The sequence below is a fragment of the Triturus cristatus genome, chromosome 4_2, assembly GCF_964204655.1.
Source record: "Triturus cristatus chromosome 4_2, aTriCri1.1, whole genome shotgun sequence".
NCBI classification, from domain to species: Eukaryota; Metazoa; Chordata; class Amphibia; order Caudata; family Salamandridae; genus Triturus; species Triturus cristatus.
The window spans coordinates 701,899,288-701,922,804 of record NC_140586.1 but is presented as its reverse complement, the minus strand read 5'-3'; the positions used below and the strand labels follow the sequence as shown (position 1 = coordinate 701,922,804).

General features: G+C 45.3%; 1 protein-coding gene across 1 annotated transcript in view; it reads right to left on the bottom strand.

Moving 5' to 3' along the window:
• TTC22 (tetratricopeptide repeat domain 22) overlaps window positions 1-23,517 on the bottom strand; it is a 222,604-nt gene that overhangs the window by 70,423 nt on the left and 128,664 nt on the right. Inside the window, exon 4 of the mRNA XM_085602535.1 lies at window positions 16,047-16,165. Coding sequence (XP_085458661.1) covers window positions 16,047-16,165 — 119 coding nt within the window. The remainder of the gene's footprint in view (window positions 1-16,046; window positions 16,166-23,517) is intronic.

The following is a 23,517-nucleotide window of genomic DNA, read 5'->3' as shown; positions in this document are numbered from 1 at the left end:
TTTCAAGGAGCTACTCGGTGAGTACCATCGCCGGGGAGGCATGTTGACGTGCACATAGGTTGTGCCGGTCAAGACGGATTTGGGTACACAAATCCGGTCTGCACTGTTTAGCAGTGTATATGTACTGTTTAGCAGTATATCAAGTATTCCGAAGTATTCAGTTATTGTCAAGAATTCAGCGTGGTGATTAGTTAAGCAGACTGTCATCATTGTCGACCATTATTAAATGTTTAATGTTTAATGTTTAAAGTATTCAGAAAATGTCTTGCATATTGTGGTATGAATGACTGTTCATTGTTCACTGTTCATTATTGTGTTCCTCGTATTAAGTAAGTTCAAGAGTAAGTATCAGATCAGTTGTTAATATGCCGCTCTTCTCGAAGTTAAGACAGATTACCACCAGAAAAGGGGTGCTTGAAGAAGCAGTTCCTATTCCTCCTAGAGACACTCCAGGACATTTCATGTACCATAAACATGGCATAGATGCCATATTGTTTCTTGATCTATGGGTAGATTATACCAAGGGATTACCGGAAAGTCAAAGGTGGCCCATAGCGGGAACCTGGGATGCAGAGTGCATCATGAAAGTGGAGGAAGAGTTATGGAAAAGAAAGGTCAGACAGTCACAGAAAGACGCTATCGAGTTATGGCGTAAAGAATCTCATAGACGAACAGAAAAAGCACGTAGACAAGAAGAGAGGAGTAAAGAAAGTTCAAATAAAGTTCAAGAAAATCTATTAATTGAGGAAGGTATCCGAGTGAAATCAGAACAAGTAAATAGACAAAGTAATGCTCTTATGAATGGTATGTATCCCCTTCTAGCCGAAGGATTACCTAAGGCTGCTCCAGAGATACCAAAAGACTTGCCACCCCCATTATTTCCAATTAAGGTACATCCAAAAGGGCGTCCCAGAACCGCAGAAGACGTTTTCCTTTCCTCATATCTAGATGATGCAGCCCCCGAGTATGCTAACGCCACACCACATAGACCGTCTGGCGGAGGGGTTCAACGTCAGGATCAGGTATCTGTCCCCGTGCAACAGCAAGTCCCGACGCAAGTTTCGGCAAGCACATCTGTTTCCGCATCTGTTTCCGCAGTCGACTCTACAGGGGTATCGACACCCATAGTTGCTGTGTCACGTTCAACGAACCCTTTCACACCCGACGCCCCAGATGGGGCCACGGGAGGTGCTAGCAGTACTTTTACACCACCTAGAATAAATAAACTTGTCTTTCAAGAGTCAGCACATTCACGTACACCTAAGTTCGTAAGTGAACGTGCGCTTAAGGAACTCCTTGTAAATTGTAGATATGACCCGGTGGTTGGTAAAGAGGATGAAATGGTCCTGGCATCATTACGTATTAGGCGAGCCGCAGAGTATTTAGCAAGGTTACCAGGGATGACTACGCATCTGGATAACATATATCATTTTGTTCAAACAGGACGAGATCCAGGATGTATTAACAGAGCTATGGAATTCCAGAAAGTAGAAATACAGGGGGAACTGTTACGTTTCCTCATAAACTGTGTGATCAGAAATCAAGATCGTCCGGGGGTAGACATGAACGTAATGCTTACTCTTACAAGATGGAGTCAGAATATATCAGAAGGGAGACACGATAAGCAAAATTGTATAATAGCCATGTGCCGAAAAATCCGTAAAGAAATAGAACGTATTCATGCAGAAAGATTGGGAACAGACGAGTTTGAGCAAGATGAAGTGTCCGAATCAGGGGACTCTGCAAGACAGTCAGAGACCATAGCCTATGTAGGCAGAGGAAGATCCTGTGAAAATACTAGATGTTTTTCTGATCCCATACATTCTGTATGTCCAAATAATAGCAGAACGTATCCAACGCCTGTAATAAATCTGAAGTCTCCTGAACATTCGTTTCAAGCCGCAGATAAAATACTACGAGAACGAAGGGGTTACCACCTCCTCGATTCCATGGATGAGCAAGAATTAGCCAGATCAGCCGTTCACTGGATCGTTAGTCCTGAAAAGTATGGTGATGAGACCGTAGCACACACGTTTCTCAATCTCAGTACAGATGAACAACGTTTAGCTGGAATCTATATGATTCAGCAACTCCTCATATTATATAAGAGCCAACATGCTGATCCTGGTCCTTTACCTGATATATTAACGGAACTACTCACGAACAGATGGAGAGGTTCTAGTAACAAGTTAATTAAAGAGATATTAGTGTCACGTAAACAGTATGTCCTTTTTGTAAGTCCGGATTCTCTCTCGCTGCCCCATAGAGAAAGAACGCCGTACTATATGGATAGACAAAATCCTTTACGAGAAGTGCACCCAATAAAAGGCGAAGACAATGAGTTTCACCGTGTATTTGTTTACACACCCATATCAAAAATGGAATTATTAGAAATGAAGAAAGTAGTACCTAGCCATGATAAAGACCCAGCGGGTTTCCACCGAGAAATTAAAGACATGTTACTGATGGGAGAGTACACCTTTCCTGATATTATGACGATATTAAAGGTGCTTTTGCCTGCTGGCATTTATGAAAAACTGAAAGAAAAAGAGTGGGAAGTGGGAGACCAAAAGATAGACTGGACAGCATTAGCAGAGGAAGAAAGGGGCCGAACTGCAGGTTCGGGGCTCGGGGATAAAGTTAAACTATTACCAGGTTTACTAGTACAGGTACTGCCACGTTTATTAACTACAAAAAAGGAAGATTGGGGTGCAATCACAGCCTGCAAACAAAAGCAAGATGAAGACACAAGCGATTATTATGCTCGATTTGAAAAATGTTTTGGTATAAATAGTGGTATAAAAGCAAGTAGTGACTCATATCCACATTTATTTGTGACAAAATTAGTGGAAAATGCATTACCTCCAGTAAAGAATAGAATATTGAAATTCGAGAGTACCTGGCAAAGTAACACTCCGTCGCAAATGCTACAAATGTTACAGTATCATCACAATAGAATTAGGGATGAACAAGAACACGAGCATAGACGCATGAAGGATACAAAAATGAAAATGCTAGTTTCTCAGACAGTACCAGCAGATGGTCACAAAAAGAGTGTGACACATTCTGGTGATTCTGCAGTTCCTGTAAAAGGAACCTGCAATTACTGTAAACAACTGGGCCATCATGTACACGATTGTCCAGTCCTGAAACGTAATATAGCTACAGGCATTACAAAGGAGAGACCACGATTAGTTAGACAAGATCAGAATGAACAAGGAGCTATGCTGCATGGACAGTCCGTGCCAGTTCAGCAACAGTCCATGCCAGCCTCACAGCAACCCATACAGTTTGTGCCAGCTGCACCACCGTTGCCTGCTACTGCCACACAAACCGCAACACGACAACTGTATCAGACTGCACAGTATGAATACCCTGAATACCAGCGTTACGCATGAACCAGCCTAGAGAGGGAAGTTGACTTACCACTTATCGAGATTCCTGTAGATCAAGAAGGACCTTATGTACATAGTGAATTATTAGGTCAAGATAGAAAATTCTTACTCGATACAGGGGCAAGTCGAACAACTATAAAACGTAGTGAAGTTCCAGGGGCACCCCTCTCAGGCTCTCAAAATGTTTCCCTTGGTTTTTCAGGAAAACCTATTGTTAATGAAGTATCAAAGCCTCTACCACTTACGATAGGACCTTTGACACGAACTACAGATTTATTGCTTACTAAATCATGCCCAGAAAATCTGTTAGGAATTAAAACTCTGAAAGCACTAGGAGCCATAATATGTTGTTCTCCGGAAGGAGTAAGGTTGTTTTTACGTGATTTTAAAGGTCACTATGTGTCTAGAGACATGGATCCCCGACTACAGACTTTACCAGTACATCTATGGGCACAAGGCCCTACGGATGTTGGCTGCATGAACATTACACCCTATCGAGTCACACTGAAAGCAGGAGTGGTACTACCACGAATGCGACAATACAAGTTACCGCATGATGCTGTAGTGGCTTTGCTGAAAATCATTGATGAGCTAATTGCCCAGGGAGTAGTTGTAGAAACAGACTCCAATGTATGTAATTCACCGATAATTCCGATTCTTAAACGAACTGATCCTACTGCTCCACCAGTGTACCGATTGGTTATTGATTTGCGTGAACTAAACAAGTGTATTGTACCACAATTCCCTGTGGTCCCTGATATATCATCGTTATTGACAGCAATTGATTCCGAAGCAACATTCTTTACTGTAATTGATCTCAAGAATGCCTTTTTCAGCGTCCCAATAGATCCGGAAAGCCAATACTTGTTCGGATTCAGTTTAAATGGGCGCAGCTTTAAATTCTCACGCGCTCCCCAAGGATTTACAGAAAGCCCCAGCATCTACAGCCAAGCACTGAAACGAGAACTTGACAGTATCCACATGCCAGTCAATACAGCACTGCTTCAATATGTCGATGATCTGCTGATCACCGCGAGAAGCGAGCCAGAATGTGAAAAAGCTTCTCTGACAGTTTTACATTTCCTAGCCGACAAGGGGCACAAGGTGTCCCCTTCTAAGCTGCAATTCTGTGTTCAGCGAGTTATTTATCTTGGTCACTCGCTGTCCAAGGAGGGAAGGCAGCTTACACCAGATCGCATCCAGTTAATTGCTAACATGTCAATACCCCAGACACAAAAGGAGGTGCGGGCTTTTATAGGCCTCACTTCATATTGTAGACAGTGGATCCCTCAGTACGCATTTCTAGCAAAACCACTCATTCAGTTAACCACACAGGAGGCAGCCACATCGACTGTTCTCCCTTGGACTCAGGAACATACACAAGCTTTTGAAAGCCTAAAGGAAGCTTTATGTCAAGCACCTGTTTTAGCAACACCATGTTATAGCAAACATTTTACACTCTTTGTTACAGAACGCGAAGGTACTGCCTTATCAGTACTCACTCAGGATCAAGCAGGATCACGCAAGCCATGTGCTTATTTTTCCAGTACATTAGATCCCGTAGCTCAGGCTTTGCCTGCATGCCTGAAATCAGTGGCAGCGACAGCTTTAGCAATTAGACAAAGCGATGCCATAGTATTAGGACACCCATTGACAGTACAAGTACCACATGCAGTAGAGGTTCTTGTGAACCGAACACAAACACAACACTTGACCATAGCAAGACTTACTGGTTATGAACTGACATTGTTTCAACCACACATAGAGATCCGACGGTGTAATACATTGAATCCTGCTACACTATTACCTGTAATTGGAACAGACCCACTAGCTCATGATTGTGTTGAAATCATTGAAATAAAGACGAAACCTAGACAAGACTTGACAGACGTTCCATTGCTAGATCCAGACCTGACGTTATATGTAGATGGTTCGTGTATGAGGACAAGTACAGGAAATTTAGTTGCCGCATATGCAGTCACAACAGACACTGAAGTTATTGAGACAAATTGTATAGATACTTTGTCAGCCCAAGCAGCAGAACTTGTTGCTCTAACACAAGCCTGTATTCAAGCCACGGACAAGAAAGTCAACATATATACTGATTCACGTTATGCATTTGGAGTCGTACATGACTTCGGAGTGCTTTGGCGGGAGAGGGGTTATTTAACTTCTCATGGAACACATATTCAGCACGGATCCCTCATTCATGCCTTGTTAGACGCAATACATCTACCCACTGCTATATCGATTATGAAATGTAAAGCACACACGAAGGTTACTGATACCATTTCTCAAGGCAATGATTTAGCTGACAGAACAGCTAAACAGACTGCTCAGAATCGCACATTAGACATGACAAAGCCAATAGTTCAGACACCAACACAGTGTATGACAATTAAGGATCCCACACTTGACGTAATTGACATACAGACACATGCCACAGCAGAAGAAATAAAGAAATGGACTGAACTAGGAGGGATCCAGACAGATCAAGGATGGATGACGAAAGAGAAATCTGTATGGTTTCTCCCTGATTCCATGGTTCAAGCCATTATAGCTACAGTTCACAGTCCAGCACATTTAGGAGAGAAGGCTATGCTAGACAGCATTCAGCACATTTGGTTCAACAAACATTTACGAGCAGCAGCTAAACAAAAAGTTCGTACCTGTATGATATGTTGTCAGTTTAATCCAGGAAAGAGTGTTCCCGTAGAGCAGGGTGGATTTCAGCCTCCTGACCATCCTTTTGAAGTCCTCCAGATGGATTATATTCAGATGGAACGTTGTCGAGGATTCAAATATGTCCTCGTAGTTGTCTGCGCTCTCTCCCGTTGGACAGAGGCGTATCCCGTATCAGATTACACTGCCCCGACTACTGCCAAGCAGCTAGTTCGAGAATTCTTCCCACGGTACGGTTTACCACGTGTTGTATATTCAGATAACGGCCAGCCTTTCTCATCCGAATTAATGAAACATGTCTCACTTTTGTTGGGATATCAGTGGAAATTCCACTGTGTCCGACACCCCGAGGCAGCAGGTCTCGTGGAACGACATAATCAACTTTTAAAAATCAGATTGTCCAAAATATGTCAGGAAAAAGGTGTGGACTGGATAGTAGCCTTACCAGTTGCGCTATTCTACATGAGAATGGTAGCACACTCTCGAACAGGGCTATCCCCGTATGAGGTGATCTTTGGTAGACCACCGAATATGTGGGGGACGCCTATACCCCGTAAAATAACTGATGTTGACTGTAATATGCTGACAGATTACCTGGCTTCCTTGATGTCTGCACTACAATCTTCTCGTTCACAGGTGGTCGCAGCTTTTCCTGACAACACTGAGGTGAAACCCCATGACGTGGTCCCCGGGGACTTTGTCCTGGTTCGGAATTTTGATAGGAAAAGCCAATTGGATCCTAGGTGGAAGTTGCCTAAGCAGGTCCTGCTGACGACCAGAACAGCTGTGAAGATCGAAGGACGGAAAGGATGGGTGCATTCCACCCATATAAAAAAATTTCATGGACTACCTTCAGATATAGACACTGTGCCCTGCACTCCCTCACAGACTGATTCAAAACTTCCTTTTGTTGAACAAAATGACTCTCAGTGCTATAAACAGAAACTCAGGTCCAGATCTAAACTGTCGGACGATTTGATTGTTTAAGTCCTCTCCAAGGTGAAGCGGTTGAATCTGTCCCGACATGTATCCCTTAGGTCTGAATGATGCAGAGTCCAGAATCATAATGAAACGACATGCTTATTGTAAATTACTGCGTAACCACTGTATTGTGACATTATTAATTTTGTTTTTATTGAGTATTTTAGTAATTATTACGAGTATGATTTTGCACATATATCATCCTGTTTCTAAACGTGTTTTCAATATAACTGATGAACATTCTTTTAGTGACCTACCGCCACATGAGTTGTCCTATAGACTTGCGCTGCGCAATAACACATTCATTAGTATGTTACATCATTCCCATCAGACTAGTAATGCGACCAATTGTTGGGTGTGTGGCCGACTCCCTCCCTATCAGAATAACAAAGGAGTTCTGCCTTTCTTTCCACATCCATTTACACGCAATGGCTCCTGTGGAGCATGGTTTAGTTTATTAAATTCCATAGACCCAGACACAGCAGTTTATCAACAACATTGGATATGGGGAAATCTAAATCTAGTTTTATTCAAAGTCTGTCACCCTAATAAGGAGGGTCACCCCAGTAGAACAGGAACTGATTTAGAAAATGAAGTGTATAAATTAGGTAATTTTACGCCTAATCTTATGATTTTGAATGTCAAATCCGAAGTTGAACTAATTCTGCCCACTATGTCAGTATTTCCAGTAAAGGGTGAATTATGTGTGAGAAAAGTTGGTTCCATACATATGGGCCATAGCCAATGCGTTACTACAGTAGAATATAGTGATCAAGGCAAATCTTCATTTAGAGCTTCTCGCCATTCTTACTTTATATGTGGTCAGACGGCATATATGCGTCTGCCTCTAGATTGGGATGGTACCTGTTACATAGCATTCCTTCTGCCACCTGTTTTCCTAGCTCCTCCTGATTATTATCGAAATGTTCATTTAGTACACAATAGAGAGCGAAGAGATCTCCCAGTTGTCGATTATACTGAGACGGCATGGGACAAGTATGTAGATTTCAATAAAGGTATCTTTCCCTATATAGGTACAATATCAAATAGTAAGCTGATACGCAGACTCACCAAGACTCTTGAAGCTGTAGTAAACGAGACTATAGCCGCCCTAGGCAATCTGACAGAGGAACAATCAGTGATGAGAATTGTTGTTCTCCAGAATCGTCTTGTCCTTGACGTCATCCTGGCCGATAGGGGCGGAGCTTGCAGGGTCATCGGATCCAGCTGCTGCATTTTCATACCAGAAAATTCGCCATCTGTATATAAAGCTATAACACGCCTTCATAAGATTGTAAGCCAGATACACGAGAATCCAGGCACTTGGACGTGGTCCGGGTGGTTTTGGAGTGTGATATCAGCCTGGGGATGGAGAGTTCTATCCTTCCTAGGTATTGGCCTTCTTATGCTTTTCAGTTGTTGCATATGTTTGCAATGTGGACCAGCGATTTGTGGTCTGTGTGCCACATCGTGTATTCCACATCAAGGTTTTCGCTCAAGATCCCGGAAGAAGAAGGAAGAAGAAATGATGCTCCATGAGCAAATCGATGGAATGATGAAGATTGATGTCTCGTGAAGGGCAAGAAGGGGACAAGGAGGGAATGTGGAAATGTGGATTTTCCTGGTCAGTTATGTCCCCTATCTTGGACCCCAACGGTTCTATATGCATGTTACAAGTACATGTATGTTCCCTCCAGTTCCAGTTTCTAAGACGCAAACATATGTGTGTCTACCGTCAACATGTTCTCTGTCAGATCCGCCATCAATGGGCTGGATATTCGATTCCTAAGTATAAAAGGCCACCGACTTTATATGGCCAAGTTACTCCATTTTTACAGTTCAGGCGAGTAGGCCCGATTCTGTCCTCAAAGCCTTTCCCTGCTCTCTGTCTCTGACAGCTTCAGCTTGAGCTCGCATCTGTATCCATGAACTTTGTCCTACTCTCTGTGCAGCTAACGGTGCCTGCCTCGGCCAGTTTTCGCCTGTCTGCCAAGAAGTTGTATTTCACCTTCGAATTATCTATTTTGCTCTTCAGCCGATGCATTCTTGCCTAGTAGTTTAAGTAAACATTCCTCCAGTTACCAAGCAAAAGGCCAGGCTTCTCTGTCTTCATGCAAGTGATTCATAGCCCTGTTGCTATGGAAAGTTTTCTGCCCCTCGCATCTCATATAGACACTTAGACGCTTGTACACGCACATAGTCAGTATAGAATAGATTCTGTCCGAGAGTCTCTTCCTTGTGGATAACATAGTTCTTTAAACATAGGATGTTAGATATGATTTGGGATTAGGATGACTTGACCCCAGACTTCTCGTCTCCACATGTAGAGCTAAATGTCAAGTCCCCTTCACCCCCTAGTTACACGTCAATTACACGTCATGCTGCTGCGCGCGCATCTATGCCAAGTATTATCTTATAGATCCACCTATGTCTGATAATGCAAGCCAATTATGTTTCTTTTATTCCTTATTACGCCTAGTTTCGATTATGTCACTGTTACGTCATTTTTCTTATCAAATGTTACGCCTTCTACATTCGTTTCATTGTAATGCACTTATTATAAAAATGTATGTCTGTTAATAAGTTATTGTACTTCACTTCCTGAACCCTCGTGGTGACGGAACCTGAAGGCCGCCACTCGAGTCGGCCATTTTGAATGGAATAAAGCCCATTAGAAAACCTCTTATACCACGGATTCTGCCTCTTGTTATTTTGAGCTATTTTACTTTATTTTAAGACTCCGTACGAAATTCAGTCAGGTAATATTTATTTTATTTACCACAGTTTTATTAATCTAACCTGGTTTGGTATGTGATTAGACCACTTCAATGTACTGAGTTAATAAATATTAGGTTAAAACACTTCCTATGAGCTATTCTGTTTTTTTTTTTTTTAATTTATTTCTTTATTTCTCAAGTTTTTACAGAACATACAAGTAGCAAAGTGCGACATCCTGACCACTGTGAGGCACTCACATGGAGTACAATTGTATACAATCAGATATAATACAAACAGATCAATTATAATTCGGCATAACATTATGAATAAATACCATAGAGCATATAGGTGTCTGTGATGTTATCGCTTTCAGCCACTCCAGAGCAGGACATTCGGAACATCTATGTAGGAATGGCCCCGGCTCAACAATCATTGTGCCCGCCTGTTGAAACCAGAAGGGGGATCAGACATCAGGTGGTGTGAGGGCTTTGGGCAGCCTGTCGCCATCAGTCTCAGACTGATCCGATCCTCTGACAGATATATATGTTCTATAAAGTCCCCAGAAGTTCTTTGGGTGGCTCCTGGGAGTTAGAAGTTCACTGAAATTCTCCGTCTGTGTGCAACAGTAAAGCATGTCATGTGACCATTGTGCCATAGTAGGGGTGGGGCCGCGAAGCCAATTGAACGCTACTCTACGTTTCGCCAAGAGAAGACCCATGTCAACCAGTCTGCGCCTCCCACATGGGATTTTTTGGGAATAACCCAGCAGGGCCAGGGCTGGATCCGGGGGGAGTTCCGAATCTGTTATTTTTGCCAGCTCATTAAAAACCAATTCCCAAAATGTGTGTACCCTTGGGCAAAACCAGGTCAGGTGCATAAAATCGGCAGTTGTTTCCGTGCATCTATCGCAGGCGGAAGTTTCCCGTAACCCGTATCTGTGTAATCTCTCCGGGGTGTAATACGCCCTATTGAGGTACTTAAAGTGGATTAGTCTGTGCCTACCATTTAGCGAAATACGGCGCGTACTGGTGCAACAATATGCCCACATGGCATCATCGATCGGTTGCTGTAGGTCTCGTTGCCACTCTAACCGGGCCTTGGAGTACTGATTTACCCTGTGGGACATAGCGATCTTATATACATTGGAGACAATCTTGCGGGGCGTTTGAGCTTTAATGACATAGGTTAATTCCGTGACCTCAGGTTGCTCTAAGAGGTCCTCCCCCAATATGCCACATAGAGCGTGCCTTGTCCTATGAAACTGGAATTGTTGCAGCAGGGTATGAGGGGGCTCCCGCTGACCCAGTTCCTCCCATTGCTTAACCACGCCGTTATGAAAGAGGTCACCGGCCGTCTGAAGGTTCAAAGAGTTTAATGCTTGTATCACCCCTCAGTCTCTGCAGGGGTGCAACCAATGAACCCAGTCAAGTGGCATGACTGGGGAATATAACAGGGTTCCTGCCTGAAGCTGCAGTAGAAAATACCAGGCGTGGCGCGTAGCGTTAAAAGAATCAAGTATACCTGTCCTGCGATCTGCATCTTCAAATATTAAGGCTGGGAGTGGTAGCTGAGGTGGGGAGCATCCGGAGGGCCGTGTATCAAGTACTATGCGTGAGCACACTGCGCAGCTCTATAATATAAATTTAAGCCCGGAGCTCCCAGTCCCCCATGTGGTACAGCAAGGTTAGTATCTGCCACCGAACTCTAGAATGTTTGCCTGCCCAGGCTAATTTTATCAGTAACGTCGTCACCAGGCTAAAAAAGTATGTGGGTAATACCATGGGGATATTCATGAATAAGAACGAAAACAAGCGGTAGCACCATCATCTTCATGATGGAGATTCTGCCTAACAGGGACAGTGACAACCTGATCCACGTCTCCACGTCGTCTTCCAACTTATTGACAGCCGCACCATAGTTTTCCCTGAAGACAACCTCTGAGTCAGGGTGCACCCGGATACCCAGGTACCTGATCGAGTCCGTGGACCACTGCAAAGGGTACTCCGGTTCGTGCTGCTTAGTAGCGGGCGTGAGCAGGACAACAACTGATTTGGGCCAGTTAACTCGCAGCCCCAAAAGGGCGCCAAAGTGCACCACCTCGCGCAAGACAGAGGAGAGATTGTTTTCCGGATCGCGGACGTACAGTAATGTGTCATCAGCATGGGTTAAAACTATTAGCTCAAGTTTCGACAGTCTAACACCCTTGTGGCTGTGGTATTCACGTAGTGCACAGGCCAGTGGCTCAGCCACTAAGGCGTAAAGTAGTGGGGACAGCAGGCATCCCTGCCTCGTCCCACGAGTGATGTTAAAGGGATCCATCACCAGGTTACCAACTCGGACTCTGGCGGAGGGATGATTATACAGCACCCCAATCAGTTGTAGGAAAACCCATCCTAGTCAAGACTTGGCGCATGAAGGGCCACTCGACGGAGTCGAAGGCCTTCTCCATATCAAGAAAGACCGCAACTGCCTTAGTGTCGTGCCGGGTATGCTGGAAGGCACCAAATACCATACGTAAATTGTAAGTGAGGTCCCTATCCGGGATGAACCCTGCTTGCTCGGAGGCAACTATGATCTGCACAAGGGGAGCTATCTGGTTAGCAAGTATTTTAGCAAAAATGTTTGTGTCAACATTTAACAAGGATAGCGGACGATATGACCCGCACTCCTCGGGCGGCTTCCCCGGTTTAGGTATAGGAACTATTACTGCCTCCCTCATTGTGGGTGGCATCGTGCCAGTTTGGCACATGTCGTCAAAGAGCGTAGACAGATGCGGCAAAAGAATATTAAGAAATGCTGGGTAAAAGGACACGGTGAGGCCGTCCGCCCCAGGTGCACTGCCTGAGCTCATTCCCGTCAGGGCCAGGACAATCTCGTCTTTTTCCACTGGTCGCATCAGAAATTTGCGATGTACATTCGTGAGGAAGGGTAGTTTAATATAGGAAAGATAGTCCATGATTTCCTCGTCTGTCCGGGAGAGCGGAGTAGAATATAATTCTGCATAATAACTTCTAAAACGCTTGGCTATATCTGTCTCCTCAGTCAACACCTCACCTTCCGCCGATTTGAGTTCCGTGACTTGAGCTTTACTGCGGCACCTCCGAAGCAGCTGTGCCAGAACCGCGCCCGGACTTTCCCCCTCCCCGTACGCACATGCCATGGCGTATTTACCTAAGTGTTTAAGTTCAGCATCTGCTGCATCCTGATATTCCTCCAAAAGGGTCTTAATTTCGGAAGCCACTGCGTCATCCGCATTATGCAACTGTTGCCGCTCCAGCACACCCAGTTTCTTCTCAAGATCAGCTAGGCGTCCGCGAATGTCACGGAGGACTCCCGAGTGCTTGGACATAGCAATACCCCGAATGTAAACCTTAAAGGTTTCCCATATCACTTGGAAACTGTCCACAGACCCCATGTTAGTCTCAAAGAACGTCTCGATAGCCTCCGCAAGCTCAGCCTTAAAGGCCGAGTCCAGCAGCGAATATGGAGGAAATCGCCATGTGAACGGCGGTATGCCTTTCTTAGGGGTAGCTATCGCTATCAACAGGGGGGAATGGTCAGACAGTGTACGGGGGAGGACCCTACATTCCCTAACATCATCATAAAGGGGAGTGGATGCCAACCAAAAATGTATCCTAGTGTGGAGGTTATACTAAGCAGAATAATGTGTGTATCCCCCCTTAAGCGGGAATCTCGAGCGCCATCCATCACGCAAGTCCAGACGGAGCATAGCGCATTCCAACGCCTTAGCGGTCACAGAGGGACGTCTCTCAGGCCCCCTGATCTATCCACACCTGGATTTCTGACCAGATTGAGATCTCCTCCCCAGAGGAACCGACTATCCATGTATTTAGTGGCTGCGGACACCAGTGAGTCAAAGAAATCCGGGCAGTCGTAGTTTGGACCGTAAATTTTCACAAGAACTAAGTCAATGCCCCTACCCTGACATCTTGATAAAGTATATCTGTTGTCCCTATCAGTGTCTAGTGGAACTAAAGTGTATGGAGATTTAGGGTTAATCCATGTAATCACCCCTCTGACGTGTGTAGTAAATCCTGAGACGTGTATGTTGTCCCGTAGATCTCTGCTGCGTAGGAGGGGACTATCGATTGGAAGATGCGTCTTTTGTAGCAAGGCAATGTCTATAGCATGATTTTGCAAATAGTGTAGTACCTTACGGAGTTTCCTGTGGTCATTTAGGCCCCTAACATTCCATTTGAGAGCTGAAGACACTGCTTTTTGATGCGGGGGTGGGGTCGCTGCAGGCGCCTATTTCAATGTGTCCGCATAGCACCCTGAAGACCAATACAGGGCAGCAAGGTCTCAATTCCCTCGTCGCTTCAGGCTCCCCCCGTAAGGTGCTCCACTCCAGCGCGGGGGGCTGAGACGTGCAGCGGGGCTCAATCACGGACCTCACCGAGTCCCACGCAGCCACACCAGGAGGGAGGACACTAACCACTCGGTCCCGCTGAGTGAGTCTGTGCTGAGATTTTTCCGCGTGTGCAAGTCGCGGCGCTCCGCGTGTGCCTCCAGTCCCCAAGCCGCAGCGGTTCCAGGCGAACGCCACCCACTGCACCCACGCATGTCCGGTGCTCGAGGCCCAGCCCGGCCGTCCCCAGAAATCGCCCTAACTTCGTCCACGGTTGTGGTACGGCAGCCGGGGGCACTGTAAAATGTTGCCACAGGTCTCCGGAGATCAGGGGACGCTGTTTCTAGACGCTCATACGGCGCAGTTGCAGGATAATCACCGGATATTTAGGCGGTGTTGCGGAGCACTCGGCTCCAGCTGCCATCTTGGTCGCGAGCAAGCTCCGCCCCCCCCAGCTATTCTGTTTTTTAATTCTATCCTGGTCCTTTTAATTGTTATGGACACATCATCCTTCTCTTCACTCTCTACAAATTGATTCCACTGACAAAGGTAGCCATGGATGACATCCCTAATCCCCATTCACAGAATCAGGGTAGGTGGACATTTCTGCCACAGAAAATAACATTCACTCCTGTGGGCAGTCCACTAGCTTGTAAGATTGTCTGCAGGAGTAAACATCTGACCAGAAAAGGGACGGGTCTATTCTTCGTGATCAAAAGGTTGTCACTCACACACTCCTAAATATGTGAGTACTCACACAGGTTTCTTCCTACTCTAGTGTGGGAAAGGAGCAGGCACACACTCACACTTGCTGGAAGAGTATAATAGTTTCTACACAGAAAATTGGTTTAAATATCTGTATCTGCAGATTTCCACCAGGTGCACTTCAGAGGATTGTTTGCGTGTGGGATATGTACACTGTGCAATCAGTAGGCCATGAAATCTACGATTTGCTAAGATTTCCATGGTACATTAATTGTTATTCTAATGAATACATGATTTTTAGCATATAACGCTCATGTTGCAGTTCATTAGGCCTTTCTTAGTGAGGTACTAGTGCTATGGTGATCTGCTGCTCTATTCTAATCGTCACTGTTTTGACCAACTGGGCTGGGCTTAGCTGCTGCATAATTCATATATATATTTATATATATATATACACACACACACACACACACACACACATATTTATTGAAAAAACATAGGTTAGAGTGACGTTATAGTTAGGTGAACATTTCAATGACATCGTAAAGTTTTAAACTAAAAAAACATTGAAATACACCAGTTACAGCAGTTATAGTTCTCTCTAGTAACTATAACTAGTACCCTATGGTAACTATAACTCGCACCCCATCCATGCACAGTTTTCTTATCAATGATTTCATTTCAGATGTTACAGTGATATTATCAATTATGTCATAGAAGATGTGAGTGATGGAATATGTGGGATAATTAGCTGTGCAAGGCGACGACGTGAGTTATAGTTCGTTAGAGATAACTACATCTCGTTAATTTCCGTGTTTTTTTTAGTTTACATCATTAGGTTGCCACTGAAGTTTTCATCTAACTATAATGTCACTTTAACCTTTATTTTTTCAGTGAATATTCAAGGTTTTTTAACGTAAAGTAATATTTTATCACCATACATAAAGTCAATCTTCTGCTGCTCACGGCCTTCAGGCATGTGCAGTGGGGCGCTGGATGCAGGGTATGGCCTGTGGCAGGGTCCTACACCCAAACCCCTGAAGACAGCCAACCCCGTGGCCAATCAATCCTCCCATATTTTCTTTTTGCCATATGCAATGATTAAATTCTGAATCTCACACTTCTATACAAATGAACAACTTTATATGCAAGTTTAATATACAGAAAATAAACGAGGAAAAGGGAAACAAATGTACTTTGCCAAAGCAATCCAATGGATCTGTTCCAGAATAGCCGCAGTCATGGATACCCATCGGAGTTGTCGAGAAAGTGTCTTTTCTTTCGAGCATCATCCCTACATAACACCAGGCCAAAGCTAAAGAGAGAGAGGCACGTTATAGACAATTATAATTGATAAAATATCATTGCATTGAGGAAAATATTTACTTTCCTTTGACCCTTCTCTTTTCCTAGTTTTGTAGAGTCAGCATGCAATATATTGTTATCTTTTCTACACACTATCCTAAAAGACTGAGCCATTCTGCATTCAATGACATTATTAAGTTCCAAGGAGGCTATCAAGTTCCTAGAAGCTAAGACATAACCAGTTTTTAAAGCCAGGAAATGTCAACCACAGGCAAATGTGAGATATGTCAAACTTAATAGAAAAAGGACAGTGATGAGTTAAAAAATAAGTGCCAGGGATCTTGTTAGAAGGCCACTGCAGCTTCCACCACCCATTGTCCCTGCCAGCGCCACCAAATGACAGTGCCCACATACCTACTAACCATAACACTCCCACAAATGTTACAATTCAGACTAATCCAGGCCTCCACAGCTATAAGAATGGTTTGGGCAGCACGCATTAGTTATGTTTAGTTTATATTGAATTAATAATAACTATAGTGCTTATCCCTAAATCAGACAAAGAGTGCCACCATGTGGAAGACTGGTAAAAGTGCTGGTGTTGACAATTAAGTGCCAGTGCCGAGCATGGGAAACCAGCAGCTAAAGTTAAGCACTGAGGAAGGATAGAACTCAACTTTTAACAGCAAGTGTACAACCCTGAGTTTCTTTTTCTTTAGCTGAACTATGGTCACTGAAATTCATATATGCTATAACTTGGATCTTACAAGCCCAACTTCTCTAACTCGAGTTGCAGACAAGAAACTTTTGTGGGGGCTGGTTTTCTACAAAACCACTGGTTTCTTGTCTACGCTGCCTACCGGCTCTCCTACACAAGCTTTTTTCCTGTGCTTTGGGTAAGTATATGTCCTCTCACACCATGGACCATGTTAATTTCCCAGATTTTTCTATGCCCTTCATTAGCAAGGGAATTTTGACTTCCGTCTTCTTCTCTCACTCTCTATGTCGTTTCCATCCAGATGTAAGGAATCGCTTTTATCTAGGTTATTTGAGGCTGCCCCACAATGCCCCACAATGACTGAACCTCCAAGCCTGAGCACTCTTGGTCTAACTGTATGCTTTGCAATTCTGTGTCCTACAGATTGTTAAACAACAGGGTCCTGATATGTTTGTCCTTTACCGCAACATGGAAATTTGGGTGGGTGGATGTGATTGCATGTGTACAGTGTGGAGTGCATGGAAATTGTGTGCAGAATGAATGGTGACCTCTGCTAGGAGAGACAATGTGCAGCACAAGGTAGTGATTCTCTACATAGCTTAATACCACAGCTCATTCATAGTCCCTTTTGGCTACTCTTCAGAACCTGTCACAGTTTAGTCAATGTGCGTTTTCAATTACAACAAATATGCAACTCAGATCCATGCACAAAATGCAGGTTTGGCCAGGCCTTTGTGCTTTCAGGTTTTCATAAAGATACCTGTGAAGCCCAACATATGTTTTGTGGCTACGCCAAGACTGGAAAATTCTGAGTTCTTACATCACGTGTCTATAACGTCTTTACAGGAATCAACCTTTTCTTGTCACTTAATGTCTGCACTTCACCATCTTTATCAACGTCATTGAAATTAGGCTCTACACTTTGGTTGGCTGGGGTTGTGACTATTGAACGTGGCACCCCAGCTTGATTCACCTTGGCTTCCTGCCAGCACCCACAGTATTAAATAAATATTGCCACTCTTGAACCATTTTGCTCTGTCTGTTTGAACCTCTGGAAACACTCTGATGCATGAGCACAGAGGCACCGAGGGAAGCCTACCAAGCAAGGCATTCTTTTCCCCAAGGTTAAAAACAATCCCTACACTCTAGAGAAAGTCCTGCTGCTGTAGCCTGGCCAGGAAGAAAAAAAAGCTGTACTGCCCAGGGTAGAGAGGAATGCAAAGGTGTCTCCATGAGTGTAGCATAGGTTTTGTACTGGAAGGATAGTGGATCAGTGCAAAATACCATGCTTAGACTTTTTCCCTCTTTGTATGTGTGCTGTAAAGTGCAGCACACGTATAAAGTGAGAAAAGGAAGGTGAAATTACAGCATTTCTCCTTCCCTGTGCCTACTTCAAAAGGGTGCAGTTTTGTGACGCTAAACTCGGTCTACTTTATTTAATAAATGGGGTTTAGCGTCAGAAACCTTGGGTGGTTGCATGGAAATGCATGGTACACCCCCTTGGCACTAAGTAATGCAAAGCAGCGCTATGCACTGCTTCACGTTACTTTCACGTTCTTTCCAGCACTAAACAAGTTTAGCGCTGGAAAGTAAATTGGAAAAAACAGATTTTGCGCCCATTGCGTCACTTTTGTGACACAAACACAGCGTGAAATCTTCGTAAATCTCCCCCTTAGTGTGTTAACGCAGTGGTAGCAGCTTTGGACCTGGTTGAATGAGGATGTAGTCCTTCTGGAGGCTGCTTTTTAGCCAATGCATAGCAGATAGGTGTAGAGCACAATCTGGTGGGAAATGATTCTCTTCTGCACTGCCTTGCCGTTTTCCCTCCAGCGAACCCCACAAAGAGCTGAACGTCCACCCGGTGTTCTTTGGTATGATTTATGTAGAAGCTCAGCTGCTTTCTTGGGGTACAAGCGACAGAGTCTCTCTTCCTCCTTTGACCAATGTGGAATGGCATCACAACTTCTGGCAAGAAGGATGCCTGAGTCCGCAGTACCAGTTTGTGTGGGAAGAAGGTAGTGTAAGGTGGATTAACACAAAGAGCCTGAAGCTCTCTCGATCACCATGCCAAGATGATGGCAAACAGGAACACAGTGTTGATGGTAAGGAGCAGTAAGGGACAGCTGTGAAGCGGTTCGAGTGGAGAGAACATCAGATAAGTCGGGACCAGATTAAGAACGCATTGGGGCATCACAAAGGGAGAAGGAGGAAACATATGTTGTAGCCCTTTCAAAAATCTCATCACAACTGGTGAATAAACAGTGAGAGCTGATCTGGCAACCTTGAGAAGGCTGAAATATAAACTGTAACTGTGCCTAAATCAAAGCCTTACCTAGCAAGAGAAAGGATAAACCACAGAGCTTCAAATAACTTGGATTGAAGGCGGTCAATATGGAGTGTGCTGCCCCAACCCACAAATTTGTCTCAATAACAGGAATATACAGTTTTCTTCAAGGGATGCTTAGCTGCAAAGATGATATAAACCACGTACGGAGCAAGGTCAAAGGTCTTCAGCGGTTGCCGCTCCATCTCCAAGCATGAAGGTTGAAATTACCAAGGTCTGTTGCAGAAACCCTGCGCTGTTGTTGCGACAGCAGGTCCTCCCAGAGGGGCAACCTGATCACAAACAATGCTCAAGCCCAGGAGTTCTGGATACCATACTCTCTATGCTCAATCTAGAGCCACCAGGATGGCTTGGGCCAGGTCTGCCCTGATCTTCCTGAGTAATCAGTAATCAGGGCAGGAGTGGGAAAGACAGAAAGGCATCCAGGAGTCGCATGTCCCACTGGAGGTGGAATGTGTCTTTGAGCGAGAAATGCCTTGAAAACTCTCAGTGCGCCAAAATGTTGACATCGCATGTCCCAGTAGCGAACAGATCAAGCCAAGGTTCTCCCCATTCGCAGGGGAGACCATGCACCACCTCCGTGTGTAACTGCCATTCATGATCCATTAGGTGCGGACGACTAAGCTTGTCTGCCTGGCATTCAATGATCCTGCCAGGTGGTTCATCACCAAGAAAACTCCTTAGTGCTCCAGCCATTTCCAGAGGCACAAGGCCTCTTGGCACAAGGTCCATGACCGAACCCCACCTTAATATTGCAACACCACATGGCGGTGGTGTTGTCCGTGAGTACTTGTATCAGCCTCCCTTTGACTGATAACATGAAGGCTTTCAGTGCCAAGCAGATGGCCCTCAGCTCCAGAAAGCTCCATGTAGGGCCGGGACTCGGCCAGAGACCAGAGGCCTCCGATCTCCACCTCTCCCAAATGACCACCTTAACCTAGAAGATATGCATCGGTCATCACTGTCAGCTCTGGGTGTGGAAGGGAGAGGGGTCTATATCTGACACGATCGCGATCCAGCTCCACCACTGCAGATCTTTCGCAGTCTCCTCCAAAATCTTAACATGGTCAGAGAGGTCTCCTTCAAGTTGGGCCCATTGAGACTTTGCATCCCACTGCAGAGCCCACATATGCCACCTTGCGTGCCCAAACAGAAGAATAGAGAACCCAATCACTCCCAGTAGCCTTAGAGTCTAACTCACTAAAATCCAGGACCAAGGCTGAAAGATCTGGATCTTAGTTTGAATGTCCTGGACTCTTTTCCCTGGGGAAAAAGGTTTGAAACCGAACAGTGTTTAGAATTATTCCAAAGAAGGAGAGCATCTGAGAAGGAGTCAGCTTTGACTTTTTCATGTTGATAGCGAACCCCAAGTTGACGGTAGGTTCTCTGTAGTCTGGAGGTGGCTGAAGATTGCCTGGGGTGAGCCTGCCTTCAGCAGCCAGTCATCAAGGTAGGGGAAGACTCGTACCCCACAATTTAAAAGATGAGCTGCCACCACCACCATTTCTTTTGTGAACACCAGTGAGACCAAATGGGAAGCACAGCAAACTGGAAATGCTCCTGTTCCACCATGAAGCACAGGTAACGCTTATGAGCCAGCAGTACAGGAATGTAAAAATAGGTACCCTGTAGGTCCAACCCCACCATCCAGTCTCCAGACTCGAGGGCAGACAAGACCTGGTCCACTGGGGGCATTTCTAACTATTACTTTTGGGGGGAGGGTTTGAGAGGGTGCAGATCTAATATAGGCCAGAGGCCTCTGTCCTTCTTGGGCAGCCGAAAGTAATTGGGATAGCAACCGCGTTCCACTTCTGACGCTGGCACCCTAGATAGCCCCTTTGGCGAAAAAGCATTGCATTTCCTGCTGCAAAATGGAGAGATGGTCCTCCGTCTGTCATTTGAGAAACAGTGGAAGGTGTGGTGGGGAAGAAAGGAATGGGAGAGCATACCTATTGTGAACTACCTACAGGACCCACCTGTTCAAAGTGATCTACCGCCAACCTGGACACAATTGTCGGATTCTCCCTCCAACAAGTTAGCTGTGCTGTATCTAGGGCAAGCTAAAGAGGTTTGGCATGTCAAGCTGTGGGCGGCAGAGAGTTGGTGACTGAACGAAAATGCTGAGTCCCCTGATAAGGTTGGACAGGCTGGCGGTAAGGGGTGTGTCTTTCAAAACTGCAAACCTGGTGCGGTTGGCGAGGAGTGGCGGAGAGTCAGCCTTATGCCCAAAAAAACGCATCCCATCAAAGGGAATTTCAATTAGCAAGAACTGGGCATCAGTATAGAACCAGTAGAATACAGCCACATGTAGCGGTGATGGCAACACTAGGGCAAATAGCTCACTCGATGGAATCGGTGATGTCCAAGCCACAAAATATTGTCAACTTTACAACCATCTTGAATTGGTCCCAGACACTGCGAAGGTTGTCTGGGACACCTGGGAGGACTTGAGACACCAAATCCCAAGGACATCGTAATAACGGCCCAACAAGCAGCTGGCGTTGACAGAGTGGAGGGTCAGATTGGTGGAAGAGCAGACCCTCTTGCCTCATGCCTACACGTTTGAATTCCGGGTAAGAAGGAGTAGGGGGAAACGTGTTAAGATTATACTGGCTTGTGGAGGAGGCCTGAACAACAAGGCTATCTGGTGAAGGAGGCTGCGAGAGCAAAGCAGGGTCACCCAGAGCGGGATTATAGCGCCTGGCTACTTGTCAGCTGACAGCAAGGTTTGGCCAAGGCCCCTAATAAAGTGTCTGTCAAAGCCTCATTAAACGGGAGGAGAGGCTCAGCAAAAGTCTATCCAGGTTATAGACCTCAGAACATTCATCCCATAGTGGGGGAGCAGAGGTCAAGAACTCCAGCCCTACACATAACCATAGCGTTCAAAACGGATTCCTCTCTGGCAGGTCCAGGAGGAGAAAAAAGGGCCATCTAAGGAGAAGTATCAAGGCCACTAGCATCCTGCATGTCTTTGTGCCAATTATCATTGTTATAGTGCTGCGTGAACTTATCACCCTGATCATAGTCAACAAAGAGTGCCAGGTGGGCTTCCTTCCTTGAGGAATAGGAACATCCAATAGGGAAAGTAGTGCTTTGTTCAGAGTCAGTGCGACGTTGGCCAAGGTCAGGCTGTCGCCAACTCGACATCAGAGAGAATGATTGGTTCCTCCTCCTCCTGTGTCGACGGAGTTGGCCTGGGCTTCGAGGTACCCAGGGCTGGCACGGGTCTTGGGGCCAGAAGAGGGGTAGTAAATGCAGCCGTGCTCGTAGTGACTAACTGGCGCCAATGACAAACCTATGAGTGGTTTCCCAGCAGAAGGACCTCATGGTTTCTTGGGGCCCAAAGGCACGCCAGGAGTCAAAAGGGATCAAAACAGCCAGATCATGGCTGCACTGAACTCTTAGATATGGTGTGGAATGGCATTTGGCCATGGAAACTCGGATTGTGCTGTTACAAGATCCGAAGTTGGCTGTTTTCAGGAGGCAGAACAAGAAGCATGACACCGACTCTGCATATGCTCAGTCGAATGAAAGTGGCACGAGGAAGTGAAATCCCGCTTTGTCTTCTTGTTTTGTTTTTAGATGTACCTGATGATTTGGAGGCCAGAGAGGACCAGCCTCTTGAGCATGACTCTGGGAGTGTGTATAAACCTCGGACGCGGACCCTGAAGTGCAGCTGCCCGGACAAGAAGTCTTCTTATGCTTTGCGATGTAGAGTTCCCTGATGGCCTTTGAGTTCATCGATGCACAGTTAGTGCAGGCCTGGGACTCTTTGCTGGACCCCAGGCACCACAAGCATAACTGATGAGGATTCATCACAAACATCTGTTTGGGACAGTCCCGACAGGACCTGATGCCTGGTTTGGGGTGGTGACATTTCTTGGACACTGTGAAACTGTTTGAGGTACAAGTCAGAGGGAGCTCTGGATCTGCATCTGGTGACAAGGAAAGAAAGAAACTGCACCTATATAGGCCCTGCGTGGCACCTATATAGGCCCTGCGCGTCATTTTCATAGAGGAACAGCGCCAGTGCAGAGATGGAACGCACCACCATTTGGCCCACAAAGATACTGCTGAAAAGTTTCCAGATCCATCTGACTCCTGGGGGATATTTATAAGGTGAGGAATTTGTGGCCAGACATCTCTCCGAAATTATAGTACTCTTAGTGTCATGAACCTGCTTGTGGGACATTGTGGGAGCCTGTATCACCCAAGTACCACTTCAAAACGGACACAAGGTGTTTTCCCCTTTCATCTTAAATCTTGGGACAGATCTCCCTTGCTTGAGGGTGTTTTACCT